This window comes from Malaclemys terrapin, chromosome 1 (assembly GCF_027887155.1).
Source record: "Malaclemys terrapin pileata isolate rMalTer1 chromosome 1, rMalTer1.hap1, whole genome shotgun sequence".
NCBI lineage: Eukaryota > Metazoa > Chordata > Testudines > Emydidae > Malaclemys > Malaclemys terrapin.
In genome coordinates, this window is record NC_071505.1 from 166764477 (window position 1) to 166778067 (window position 13591).

The 13591-nt window shown below is 43.9% G+C and overlaps 1 protein-coding gene across 1 annotated transcript in view; it reads left to right on the forward strand.

Annotated features, from left to right (window-relative positions):
* The window catches only part of CRYBG3 (crystallin beta-gamma domain containing 3), a 135934-nt gene that overhangs the window by 112569 nt on the left and 9774 nt on the right, over nucleotides 1-13591 (forward strand). Inside the window, exons 18-19 of the mRNA XM_054046201.1 lie at nucleotides 7172-7311; nucleotides 11927-12050. Of these exons, the coding sequence (XP_053902176.1) occupies nucleotides 7172-7311; nucleotides 11927-12050 (264 nt within the window). The remainder of the gene's footprint in view (nucleotides 1-7171; nucleotides 7312-11926; nucleotides 12051-13591) is intronic.

The following is a 13591-nucleotide window of genomic DNA, read 5'->3' on the forward strand; positions in this document are numbered from 1 at the left end:
TTCCCGCGAACATTTGAGTCGCGGGAAGCCTGAAGCAGGTAAGGGGGGGGTGTGTGGGGGGAGGAGGCGCGGCCCACCCCTGGCACCGCAGGTCCCCAGCCTGTCCCCCGAGCCCCCGACCCGGCACCCGAGCCCCCGGCCGGGCCCCCCGAGTCCCCGGCCCGGCCGAGCCCCCGACCCGGCACCCGAGTCCCCGGCCGGGCCCCCCGAGTCCCCGGCCCGGCCCGGCACCGGGCCCCCCCGAGCACCGCCGGCACCTGGGCCGGCACCCGGCACCCGAGCCGCCGGCCGAGCCCCCCAGCCCGGCCCGGCACCGGGCCCCCCCAAGCACCGCCGGCACCTGGCCCGGCACCCGGCACCCAAGCCCCCGGCCGAGCCCCCGGCCCGGCCCGGCACCCGAGCCCCCGGCCCAGCACCCGACCCGGCACCCGAGCCGCCGGCCGAGCCCCCCGGCCCGGCACCGGGCCCCCCGAGCACCGCCGGCTGAGCCCCCGAGCCCCCGGCCCGGCACCCGAGCCGCCGACCGCATGTCCGATTTTCCCGGACATGTCCGGCTTTTTGGGATTTCCCCCCGGATGGGGATTTGGAGCCCAAAAAGCCGGACATGTCCGGGAAAATCCGGACGTATGGTAACCCTAGACATGCTGCCGCGCTCCCCCATGGAGCGCATAGCCCGGTTCCCGCCCTTGCAGAGTGCTGCGGAGCGGCGCGCTGGGCAGCAGGGGGAGGGGGAGCAGGGGGAGGAGCTCCAGACTGCTGGAGGCCCGATGTGAAATGGCCGGCGATCTGCGAATGCAGGGAGCAGGAGGGAGGGAGAGAGAGAGAGGAAGGGAGTGATCTGAAGCTGCAGGGGAGAGAAGGGGGGAAGCAGAGGAGGGGCTCTGGCTGCCGGAGCCCCGTGCGAGTGGCTCGATCCGGCTGGCTGCCCTGTCAGCCGTGCCGCGCTCTGCATAGGGGGGAAATCCGGACATTTACAAATTCCCCCCCCGGATGCTATTTTTAAACTCAAAAAGCCGGACATGTCCGGGAGAATCCGGAGAAATGGTAACCCTACTCTCCTGTGCTTGCTGAGCATCATGGGAAGGGAAACCAGAGCCCTGCAACAGCAAGGAACTAGTCTAGATTTTACTTGAAATATAAATTTGTGATACCATGAGCTGCTTCTACTGCTGTAAAAAGTGCAGCTTCTGCACGCAAGTGCCCACTAAATTTTTCTTAATGTTCTGGTTTGAGTGGGGAAGGATATCAATGTAAATATGTCGTTCCAGCAAAGTAAAGTATTTCATAGAAATACAGCACAGTAGTACTCCTGGAAGCTGTGACTGCTCCATCACAGCTGCTATTAAAAAGCCTCTGGGTGGTTGCAATGGCAGCATTCAGACTAATAACCCTTCTCATCCAAGGACCTCAAAGAAATTTACAGATTTTTTTTTTTTAAATAAAGGATGTTGTGGTAGGCATTTAGACCCATAATCCAGATACATAAAACCAAGACACAGAACGGATGAGTGACTTGCCCATGTTAACCCTGGGAGTCAGTTCCTGAGTCAGGAATAGATCCCAACAGTCCTAACTCTGTCACCGGCTCTAACCAATAGACAGCCCACAACAGTGGCTCACTTTGTACAGTACTGTGAACTAATAAAAATGAGAGAACATAAAAATTCTGCACACAATATTTTAAAATTCTGCAAATTTTTTGTCAAAATAACACTACATAATCACACCAGTTTCAAAATACCTGTCAGCAAGTATGTCTAACAATATAGACACACAAAAATTCCCCCAGGAGTAGGGAGTTAAAGAAAACCCCTATGACAATCCAGTTTGTTTCTTTGCCCTTCCTTCCCCCCCACCTCCCCGAGCTCAGCTGTGGGGCCAGACACCCACAACCCCTCCCCCTGAGTCCATGCATGCGGTACTACAAACATTTAATATCCACTTGATCCTTGATATATTCCATTTATTCAGCAGATAATTCAGTGCAAACAAAGTGGGGAAAAACCTACCACAAGTTTTCATAACAGGGAAGGCAATTAGGCCCGAGTCCAAAACCCACTGAAGTTGATGAGAAACCTTCTGTTGACTTCATTGGGATAGGACTCTTTCTTATGAAAATGTATGTAATTTTCATTTTGGAGGTTGCAGTGAAGTGAGAGAAGGAAACATTTTTGGTGACACCGTCTCAAATCGAGTTTATTAATAACATTTTCATGAAATTTGTCATGAAAGATTATCTGTACTTCCAAAAGGACAATGTATTTATATTTTTTATTTTATTATAGCAATGTGTTTGTGTGTATGGTGTCTTGAAGCTATTTTATGTAGCAACTTTACTTAACTTATGCGGATCTGTCTCTTCCTGTTGAGGTTGGTTGGTTTTGAATTTGGTTTTCATGGTATGGGCACTTAAAAGTGAAAATGGAAACAAAAGCAGTTTGAAGGAAGTAGATCTTGTTTTAGTCTTTCTTTTTAGTATGAGATTTAGTATGTGCTTTTTGCATTGGTAAAATATAAAATTCCATTGATAGAGTGGTTTAGATCTGTTAAATGAAGGTGAGATGGTTTGTGAATAGGGCTCAGTGAGGTGAGAGAAACTGTGTGAGAGGTTAGCTTTGTAGAAGTTGAAGGTAATGCATAAGTGACTTAATCCAGCAACTGAAATACTACTGTGGAGAGAGAAATGAGTTTGGCAGCACCCCCACACCATCTGATGTATTAATACCAGAGTATTTGCACCTGTTAGCCTAAAGAGTTAAATACAAAGATATTCTTTACTTGTGGACACTCCTTCCTGAAATACTATGTAGAAGTATCCTCCCTTTCTCACAAGACTATGCTATAAATCACATAACGCTCCCCGTGTTTTAACTCCTTGCATCATAAATGAGGCTTTCCCCAGTATTAATTTTTGTTTGAGCAAGGTGGTTTCATTAACATACAAAGGTCACTTCAAAAGAATTCTTCAGTACTTCTTCATGCTTGTAATAGGGAAGATTTTTTACAAAGGTTACAAGTATACCATAGTTGCCAATGTTTCAAAATATTTTCCTGAGAGAACTTTCAGAGCGGCACTGAGCTGTGCTGGGGCAGTTATTTCCACGTCCTGGAGAATTGTAGGTGACTTTAATTTGGATATCTCGGCTTGCAAAACTCTCAAGGGAATGGGAGTTCAGCTTAGCAGCCAGAACACATGGCGACCCTATCCAATGACAGTCAACCTCCTCTCCTCCAGTGCCCCCCTCTTTCCCCACACACACACTCTTGAGAGGAGCCAGGTGGTCCAGGCTTTTTTCTTGGGAGTTGGGGAGACTGGGGTTTTCCTCTGTGTGTTCCCCCTTTCCTACATTGTCTCTCCTCCCACTCCCCAAACTCACCATTTATTTGGTGTAAGAACTGACCTGTTACAAGAGAGAATCCTGAGCAGCCACAGTGCTGCTTCCCTGCAACCAACTTTTCTCTGGACTCTCAGGACTCTACCATAGCTACCCTTCATTAATGGCCTCTCCTGTGAAATGGGTTCAGTGTCAGTCCAGAGGTATCCTCATCATAAAAAAAAAAAAAAAAAAAAAAAATCACCGTCCTAATCAGCACCGTTGTTGGCAGTCTTATCAGAAAGGCCAGGGATCAATTGAGAATGGAGACTGCATTATTCTGCTGCCTTCTGCTGAGGGGTTAGGCATATGGGCACGGGTCTGTGGAGAAGCTTGCCCTGATGATGCTCTGGCTATGTCTTATCAGTGGATAAAGAAAGGACTTCTCATTCATGGGCTGTCAACCTAGCAACATCAAAATGTACTGGGAGTGAAATCCTGGCTCTGTTGAAGTTAATGACAAAAGTCCCCCAGACTTCAATAGGACTGGGATTTCTCTCCTTATTTTTAGAATTATAAATAAGCATTTATGGCCAATTGAGAGGCCCATATGTTCTCACCAATTTTAAAGGAATGTGAAACAGCTATTCAGGTACCCCTTTTAAAGCTGGCATGAGAAGCAGTGAGATGCATGGTTTCTTGTGTATCAGCCCATTCCAGGAACTTTTCATCTAGGGCCCAATTCTGTCACCCTATCGCATGTTGGAGAAAGGACCTTTACTGTGGAAGTAGTGTCACTGAACTCGCACAGGGGACAGCATGGTTCAGTGAACTGTGAGTTAGGAAACCTGGGGGTTCTGTTCTCCACTTTGCTACCAACTTGTGTTACACTGGGTCACTGCCTCCTAATTTGTAAACCCGAGGTAATGATATTCACCTTCCTTTGTAAAGCACTCTGAGATCTAGGGATGACAACACAATATAAAAGCTGGGTATTATTACTCCGTAGGTAAGGTATTTCTCAGTATGAGTAAAGCTAGCTGGAGTAGGCCCACAGGTATGTAAATGCATCTCAACATTTCACAAAGTAGGGTGGTGCACTGGATTTTTCTTTTGTTAGTTTGGTATCTTACTCTCAAGACCTAGCTACTTTAATCTGTTATGGTAGTTTCCATGGGAGCTGTGAAAACAAAATCGGGAAAAAAAGCAAGGCTAAATTGCTGCTGCCAGCCGTGGGCGTGTAGTGATGTAAAGCATGTAATCAAATCATTGCACTTTACATGGCTGTAGAATATTGAGACAACAATTTTTTTCCTATTTGCTCTTTATTTTTGTAACAAGATCGGTTGATTCCATGTTAGAGTTTCACTAGAAAGGTATGGAGTCTTGCTTTTGCCTATGGCTCGCCATCTAATAAATGCTAATAAATAACTTAAATGAATGCACTCTGTAAACTTGTAGATTGGGACTGCGGAATATCTGGTGAGCTTTCTTAGGCCAGCCAAGTTTGAATACCTTTACTAAAGTTGTTTGAGGGTTGGAGCCGTTTCGGCTCCCAACAACTGTCAAGCAAGTTTCCTGCCTTGACTCTTAACACAGACATGATCATGCTAGATCAGACCAGTGGTCCATCTAGTCCAGTATCCTGGCTCTGATTGGCTGGTACCAGATACTTCAGAAGAAAGTTCAAAGAAAACCCTGATATGGGGAGTTGTGGAATAACTTGCCCACAGGACAAATTTCTTCCCAGTCCCCATTAGTTAAAGGTTGACTTATGCCCTGAAGCATGATTTCATATCCCTTCCATAAATTTAGTTTTTTAATATTGTAACTCTGAATATCCTTGTTATCCATATAAACATCCAGTCCTCTTTCAATCTTGCTAAGCTGTTGGCCTCAGTGCTGTCTTGGGGCAATGAGTTCCCCAGGCTAGTTGTTCATTCTGTGACCTCCATACGCCTCTGGTGCAATAAAATATTTTTTTCAAATTGGAGGCACAGCTAGGAATATAGCAAAAATATTTTTAAATCATATTAGCTGGTCATGTTGTACGTTACACCACCATGAGCTAACATGGTTTTAAGTATTAAACTGCATCTACACTAGGTGCTAAGTGGTGTTTCAAATGATGTTAACTCTTTTTTTTAAAAGCGCCTTTTTTTCTTGTCAGTTCCTTATCTAGACAGACAGAGTTTAGCATGGCTGTCAGTCTCTCTTCAGGTAAAGACTTGGAATTGAGAAAATAGGGTTGTTGCAGACTTTGTGGCTAGCTGGAGAAACCTCAGCAGCAGTTGCCTGTGTTCTGTCTATTGCTATGAGTTTCACTTTCATTAGCCCTAAGATTAACTATTGAAACATTGAAATCAAGCACATTCCTCCCCTCCCCCCTCTACCCCCCCCCCTCCCCCGCCACATAAATTGTCCTGCCTCTTCAGAGGAGTGGAGGGCGGCAAAGGAAGATGAATGACATCTCATAATAAGGACATCATGTCTTTGAATCTCATTTTGTGTTTTGGAGAGTTCAAGTTGAAAGCCCTTTCAAAGTTATCTCAGGATGGGTAACATAGATTCTCCTCATTTTCAAGATGCTTGGCAAAATTTTCTTTCATCATGTGCAATACCTCTAATAGTGCTACACGGTACTAGTTAGCAGCGGGAAGCAGTTTCCTGGAGGTGTAACAAGCAGTCGCATACCAAGAGCAGTGAGTCAGTGACAAATTCATGAATCACAATCAAGGTCTTTGTGAAATACATGTAACTAGAAACTCTTTATAACTGTACCTCCTTGGTTCATGAAGTTTATATCCTCTTAATGACTGCATGGGCATAAACATTAATGTTAGATTTTTGTGTTTGGTTTGTGCATCTTACAACTCTTAGGCCATGTCTTCACTGAGGGGAAAAAAGGGTGTGTTTTTGCATCAAGAAAACAATCTCTATGTATATCCTGGTGAAGGCACAGGTAATTTTTACCTGGATGTAGCTAGTGAGGTCAACTCTATACCCCGACCTAGAGTTTTCCTTGACTAGCTATATCAAACTAAAAATTCTAAAGTCCCTGGTCTCCACTAGGATTTTGCATTGAGTTGTCTAACTCGATGCAAAACTGTGTCTTTCTTGCAGTGAAGATATAGTTTCCTTATTTGTGAAGTAGTACTATGTATGCTCTACAGATTTCATCCTTGTACCTCATTTTCAAATAACGGTTATGATCTTTATCTAGAGTCAATAGTGCCAAAAGAATTGTTACCAAAATAAGTTAAAAATAACATTAGGTGAAAAGATATGAATTTAAGTGATTCCTAATTACTTGATTTTTTTTCTGGATTTTTTGAAGGGAAAATTCAAATTCTTGATTAAAAATATCCACAGTTTTGCAGTGTATTTCTTTGTTCAATATTTAGGGCCAGATTTTCAACAGTATTTAAGTGACTAAAGATTCAGGTAGGTACCTAGAGGAATATTCAGCCCCTAACTTCCTACTTGAAATCAATGGAAGTTGCATGCCTGACCTGCTTATGTGCTTTTGAAAGTCCCACTAGGCACCTATCTGTATTTTTAGGAGCCTAAATACCTTAGCAAATCTGGTCATTAGTGTCCAACCAACAGCCACTGATGTCAATGGGCACTACACTGTGGTGGCAAACCATTAGACCATGCTTCTTCGACAAATATCAATTCCTAGGAAAGTTTATTATCCAAATCAAAAAGCTAAATTACTGGTAAATGTTCACATTAAAATTAGACCAGAACCACAGAGAGGTTAAAAACTGAAATAGACAAATGAGGGTCCTAGGTAGCATGCCAACAAGGTGCAATTAGGCTGTTTTGAGTAACTATAGCTACCTCTCTCCTAGGTTTTTGCTGAGCCTTCCATCAGTCTGTTTGCACTGGAATGTTGCGAGGGCAGAGAGTTGCACTTCAAAGAAGCTGTCAATTCTGTTCTAAACAAGGACCTTCACTTTTACACCGAGTCCGTATGGGTGAGAAGCGGATTGTAAGTATGGTAGAAATATTTCAGAGACTGCATTTGTGTTCTCCTTCCAGTTGCCTTCCTATATGATGAATTTGCTATATTTGTTTTGGGTCTGTGTGACAAGTAAAACCGGAGTATCCCAAAATTTGGGGGAAATCAACATAGGAACTTGTTTGTACCTGGACCTGAACAGAATACAAATGTGATCCAGTCAGTAAATCAAACCTCCTGCTACAAGAATCTGCCTTTTTGTCTGCTTAAAAGAACAAACAATGAACAATAAGGTGTTGAGCAGGACAAACCCAGGAGCAAAAAGTAAACCATTTTTAGACTTCCATGAGAAGCATCTTGCATCCATGAAGTGACCCTTTCTCCACTGCTCCCGCTTCTTCTCACCCTCAGAAAACTCCAGATACCCTCTATCCTGGCTATGCTTTGCGGCCTGGATTCAAAAGCCCCCACCCACCTCCTTTTTGCACGGAGTCCCGTATAGCCACCAAGTTGTGCTGGAGATTGCTGACTACGATTCTTAGCAGCCATTGAGTGTGCAACAGATATCTTCCTTTTTTTATTTTTTAAGTTAATCTTCAGCTCATCTTTCTGTTTACTCTCCATATTCATATGACCAGGTTGGCCTCCGAGCTGCCTTTGTACAGTTTAACGTCACCATTACAGACCCCTAAAGCGAATTCCAAAAAATGAATTTAGACCTCTATTTTTCCTTCACTACCATGTGTAATGTACATTGATATGCTTTTATGCCGTATTTTAAAAATAACACTTCTGTACCTGTCCTGAGCCCATACATTCAATCACCAGAGAGAATTGTAACTTTTACAGAGTAACAGTATATGTGGGACCCCTGTGATACCAGTGCTGAGCTTCCTTCTTCTTTCTAGTCTGTGTTTGTACAAGACGTAGTACAAGGGGACCTGATCCCTCACTAGGCAGCACAGTTATACGATTAATAAATAATGATAGAAATGTCTGGTGTTGTAAGGCTGTTCCCACCCTTCTATTCGGCTCTGTTGTGTGAAGCAGACTTAGCAGTAGGTGTGAGCGGTCAGTGCTAAGTATAGTGGCTTTGTATAAAGTTGCTGCCCACTTCAAACAAATGACATTAAAGTGCTTTTTACAGGAAAATTAAGGTAAAGGTAAGGATGAGTGAAATCCTCACCCTCTGTGACCCACCTGTGATCCAGCCATGCCCACGTCCTTGATCCTCTGAGTTCTCTTTGAGGGTTATCTTCATATGGCCTGAAGCACTTCCAGGACCATGACAGGGTTGGGAGTGGCATTGGGTTGGCCTCATGGAAATGCACAGTCTTATTTTTCACATAACCAGTTTTTGCAAAGGTGGTTAATAATTGAACTTCCTTTCTGGGCGATTTAAGAGGGTATTACCAGTGGCTGTAAACCCATGGGTGTGTGTACACTGCCTCAGACAGCTTTGCCGGTGTGCTTTCCCTCTGGTTTCAACATCACTGCCATTCCAATTCTGAGCCCTTACTAAATAGAGATTGTTTGCTCTTGTTGTGAGGTAGTTTAGAGGCCAGTGACAAACAGCAGCAAGATTTGAGGTTGAGAATAGCAAATTAATTTTCCTTGTGACCTAATCCAGTTTTAGCCTGAGACCTTTGGAGAGGAAAGGCTAGTGTTGTGTGCATTTGCCACCTAGCTGCTAACGTTTCATTATAAATGTGAACATACATATTCCTACCTCCTTGGAGTTAGCACGATTTGCCATGGACCGACATAGAGGAGTGTCCTTTCCTTTAAGGATCTGCTCGGGGGGGATGTTTGTGGGCTTTCTCTGCCTCACATGGGGATGTGGGTGGGGGATATTAAATCCTCCACCTTGACAGGATTGGCTGGGATGGAGGCCAAGGCCCATACAAGGGAGAAACGGGGTGGGGGAGTAAGGAGCACTAACCTTCCCTCTCACTGCTTACTATCGCTGGCCATGTTAACAGGCTCTCTACATCTGGGAAGAGTCAACGCAGGTATGGAAAAGTCCTGAGGGAGTCTCCCCCAGGGCTATTTCAGGGTTGGAAAGAAATTCCCCTCCCCTCTCCCCATAACAGTTTTGGCTGAGCTGCTGGTGGTTTTTCACCTGTTTCTGAGCATCTTGAAATATCTCTGGGTCAGGGTTGAGGGAATAGGTGTTGGACAATTGTAGGGCTTTCATTGGGATTCCTTCTGGGTGGTCCAGGAAGGGCTTGTTTGTCTCAACTGAGAGTCCATGCAGCAAGATTTAGCGTTCCCTTGTCCTATTGTCCCAAAATGTAAGGTCAGCTTTGGGCAAATAAAGAGGCTAAAGACAACTGCAAGTTTGTGTATATGGGGTGGGATCTTACTGTCATGCACAGGCCAAAGGCACCACGGGAAGTAGGCTAGGTAGGGATTGCAGCTTGGGAGGGGCCATATCCCCAAGTGGCTGGGCATGGACATGCCTATAGACCTTAAAGGCTTTGGGTGGAAGGACTGAGGGGTGCTGGGTATCAGTTGTGGTTATCTTTTGAGTTAAGTTTTACTGTGATTTAAAAGTTCAGTAAAACTGCAGCAGAGGCCTTTAAACCATAAAATCAATAAGAGCTTTATTGGCCACACCCCCACAGTTGACATTGACATTATCTTCATATTAAACTTTGATCAGCTATTAGAACTCTTTCAGGTGTGCCAGGTCACAGAAGGTCAGCTTAGCTAGTTATGCTAACAAAATGCTCAGGGTAGGTCTACACTACAAACTTATATCGGCGCCACTGCAGCTGCACCACTGTAGTGCTTCTGGTGAAGAAGCTCTCCTGTCAGCTTAATAACTCCAGCTCCGCGAGAAGTGGTAGCTCTGTCGGTGGGAGAAGTTCTCCCGCTGACAAAGCACTGTCTAACCCAGCACTTAGGTCAGTGTAACTATGTTACTCTGGGGTGTGGATTATTCACCCCCACAAGCGACATAGTTATACCAAAGTAATTCTGTAGTGTACATCAGGGTCAGTCTAAATGACTCTTCCTAGGTTTATTTCCAAGAACAAGATGCAGATATGTCTCTGCAGCTGAGTGTGACAAATACGTAAGTCCATTGCAAGACAATGGGTTGAAAAAGCAGCTTAAGTCTGTGTTCTCTTAATCCTATTTGAATGCGCACCTTTGTTTGTGCATTCCTTTGGCTGAGGTCTGTGTCACCTGAGTGACAGGACTAATCGCACTGCACTGATTTCCTCATGAGCACAGAGTTGTAGCCTCTTAGTCTCTATTGAATACCAAGGGTAAGCACTGTGGTTTTATGGCTGCAATTCACATTCTCTTGTTTATTGAATACGGGCGCAGTTCCACAGTTGTCTTTTTTATTATTACAAAAAAATCTTATTTCCCTCTCTCCTTTTATGCACTAGAACAACGCTTTGGTAATAGACACTGTATTTACCTTGAGACTATTGGGCACTGCTAAGACTGAAGTTCTTACCTCCGAGTGTGCAGCGATTTTGCCCGAAAGCATTTCAAAAAAATAAAATTGTCAGCAATATGGTAAAATAAAAAGGAAGGAATTTATAACTGTTGTCGGTCTTATTGAATAGCCGTTAGTCAGGACTTACGGGACTCCTTTGAGGCTTATACACAAACATGCACTGCCTGTGAGTGAAGTGTGCATGATCAGAAGAACTTTCTCCAAAGTACGTACAGTGAGAGAGGCAAATGATGGATACTAGAACTCTCATCACAATTCAAGCACATAAAATAGGAAACATAGTAAAAATAGTGCATGCTTTATGCTCAGATGAGCTCATGAGAAGAGCATGGAGAATTCACAGTCCGCAAAAGAACATCCCTTAGATACAAATCCAAGATCTGAATATCTCTGATGCTCAAAGATACAGCTTGCAGGCAACACTGTAATGTGTATAGACCAGATGATGTATAGTGGAGGAGCAATTTGTGTGTTGCTCTTGGTATATTTTGAAGATGGTATTCTAGTACAGGTATAAATGGTATCAGTGATGTGTTATGCTTCTACAGTTAATAATACTATGATTGAAAAGATGTTTTTACTATGTAAAATCCTATTGTAGCAGTTTGTAACTTTCTGAAAGTTAGTTAGGTTTAAATTTCTCATGCCTGTTCTTGGTCCTGTAGTACAGTTTGATATAACCTTGTTTGGCTCTTCTGTAGTTTGTTTCACATGTTGACATAGTTGTGTGAGATCTTGTTTTGCCCTCTGATAACTAAACTTTGTGGCAGTGTAGTGTGCTGCAAAGCCTTTCTCGGTGCTCCCTAGAGTGAGTTGTGTAGTTCGCTTGTGCAATGCAGCAATCCCATGTACATGCCCGTTAAACCTGTACACACCATCCATGTCTACAGAGGGATTTTTTTAATCTTCATGTGACCAGGTCAAAAGTTTAAAGTAGTTTCCAGCTTTCATATTAATATTAGGGAATACAAAATAGATCTTGATATAGGAGAAAGCTCTTAACCCACTTTAGGTACTCTACATATTTGGCACAGTAATATAAATACAGTATAATACTATCATGAAAAGCCTTTGGGTTTAAAAATATTGTATTAAATATTATTTATGTAGCTTTGTTTTGCCATATTTAGAGTATAGCATCTTAGGGTTTTGTTTTCTATCTTTATTCAGGTGGATTGCATACGAAGGAGGAAATTTCTCAGGAAAACAAATTCTGCTAGAACCCAGCAAGATTTCAAACTGGACTGAATTCAGTGGCTGGAGCATAATTGGCTCCCTTCGTCCTATGAAGCAGGTACTGTAGGAAAAAGTGTTTTGGGAATAAGCCCTTTTTCACTCCTTTAAAAAAAATAATTTAATACATAAGTATCAGCTGAGAAATCCGACCAAATGCTGATCCGATTGAAGCTAATGAGAGTTCTGCCATTGATTTCAATGGAGCCAGTATTTTACCCCTGAAATTGGGTCCTGGTGTGGGCTACTAGGCCCTATCAAAAGTCACGGAGAGCCTTTCCATTGACTGCAGTGAGCTTTGGATCAGGCTTATAGAGAGGAATAGACTTGTTTAAAGACTTCAAGTTACAGAGAATCCACCAATTATTTTAGTTTAAAACTGCAAGTGACCCAGGCTCTTTTCTACTGTGAGAATTTTTTAACTTAATAAAAACTGAGGGTTTATTAAAGCTTTTAACTCAAAGTCTCCTTTAGGTTCTGCATTGTTTTCAGTTTTCATTGTATAAAAACAATCCTGTATTGGCCTATAAACAATCTAAATAGAAGTGATGGAACTATTTCCCCTGATGGATTTTATTGTATTTTTTTTCCATTTAGTGAGGCATTCTGTGTCATTTTTCACAATAGATTCACTTTGGAAAATGTTCTAGTGAGCCAGGATGATAATCTGAGAACTGGATTAACAGAGGATTTTATTCACAGTTTTTTTCCAAGATTTAGAGAAGTGATTTAGGTGATCAGGATTTTATGTTCTGAAATAGAAGAATATCAGAGAACATTATGAATGTTATCTGGAATACTTTGGAACTGGTAACCCAACTAGTGATCCATTGTAGCTTCATGTTGGCTACAAACGAGCCTGATAATTGAGTCAAGACAATTATTGCTAATTTAAAAAAAAAATAAGGGTCAGAATTGTCCGCATGTAACTGCAGAGCGGTATGGTGATATCCAGGGCTGGGGTGGAGAGGGGTGTGTTCGGTGCAGAGGTGTCATCAATTCATTATTTAAATATTTTTCTGCTCCCATTAAGTCTCTTCTTCTTGGGAGGAGGATAGGTCCTCTGAGAATGCCTCCATTTTCTACCCCACAATCCTTGCAGTGCTGATACCCATCTCTGGAAAAGGAGACTGGACTCTGCAGCCCGTGTAGCCTGTCAGTGCTGATCAGAGCATTGGTCAGAAGGGTTGCTTGAGAGCAGTGTGAGGCACTCCCATCCCCTAGGCCGGGGTGGCCAAACTTACTGACCCTCCGAGCCGCATATGACAATCTTCAGAAGTTCGAAAGCCAGGGCACACCTGCCGGGGCTTGGGGCTTCAGCCCCACTCTTGCTGAAGCCCCAAGACCCCCCTTCTCTGCTGGGCAGAAGCCTTTACCCCACCACCCCGCTGCAAGGCAGAGGTCCCAAGCTCATCCCCTGCGCCTGCCCCTCTTCTTCCCCCCCCCCCCCCCCCCGGTCTGGTACGTGGAAATGGGTGTGTGTATGTGTGGCGGGGCTCCATGAGCCGCACTTTAATGGTAAAAAAAAAAACTGCGTGTGGCTTGCGAGCCAGTTTGGCTACCCTTGCCCTAGGCACTGGGCTTGCTTGCTCCATAGACCTG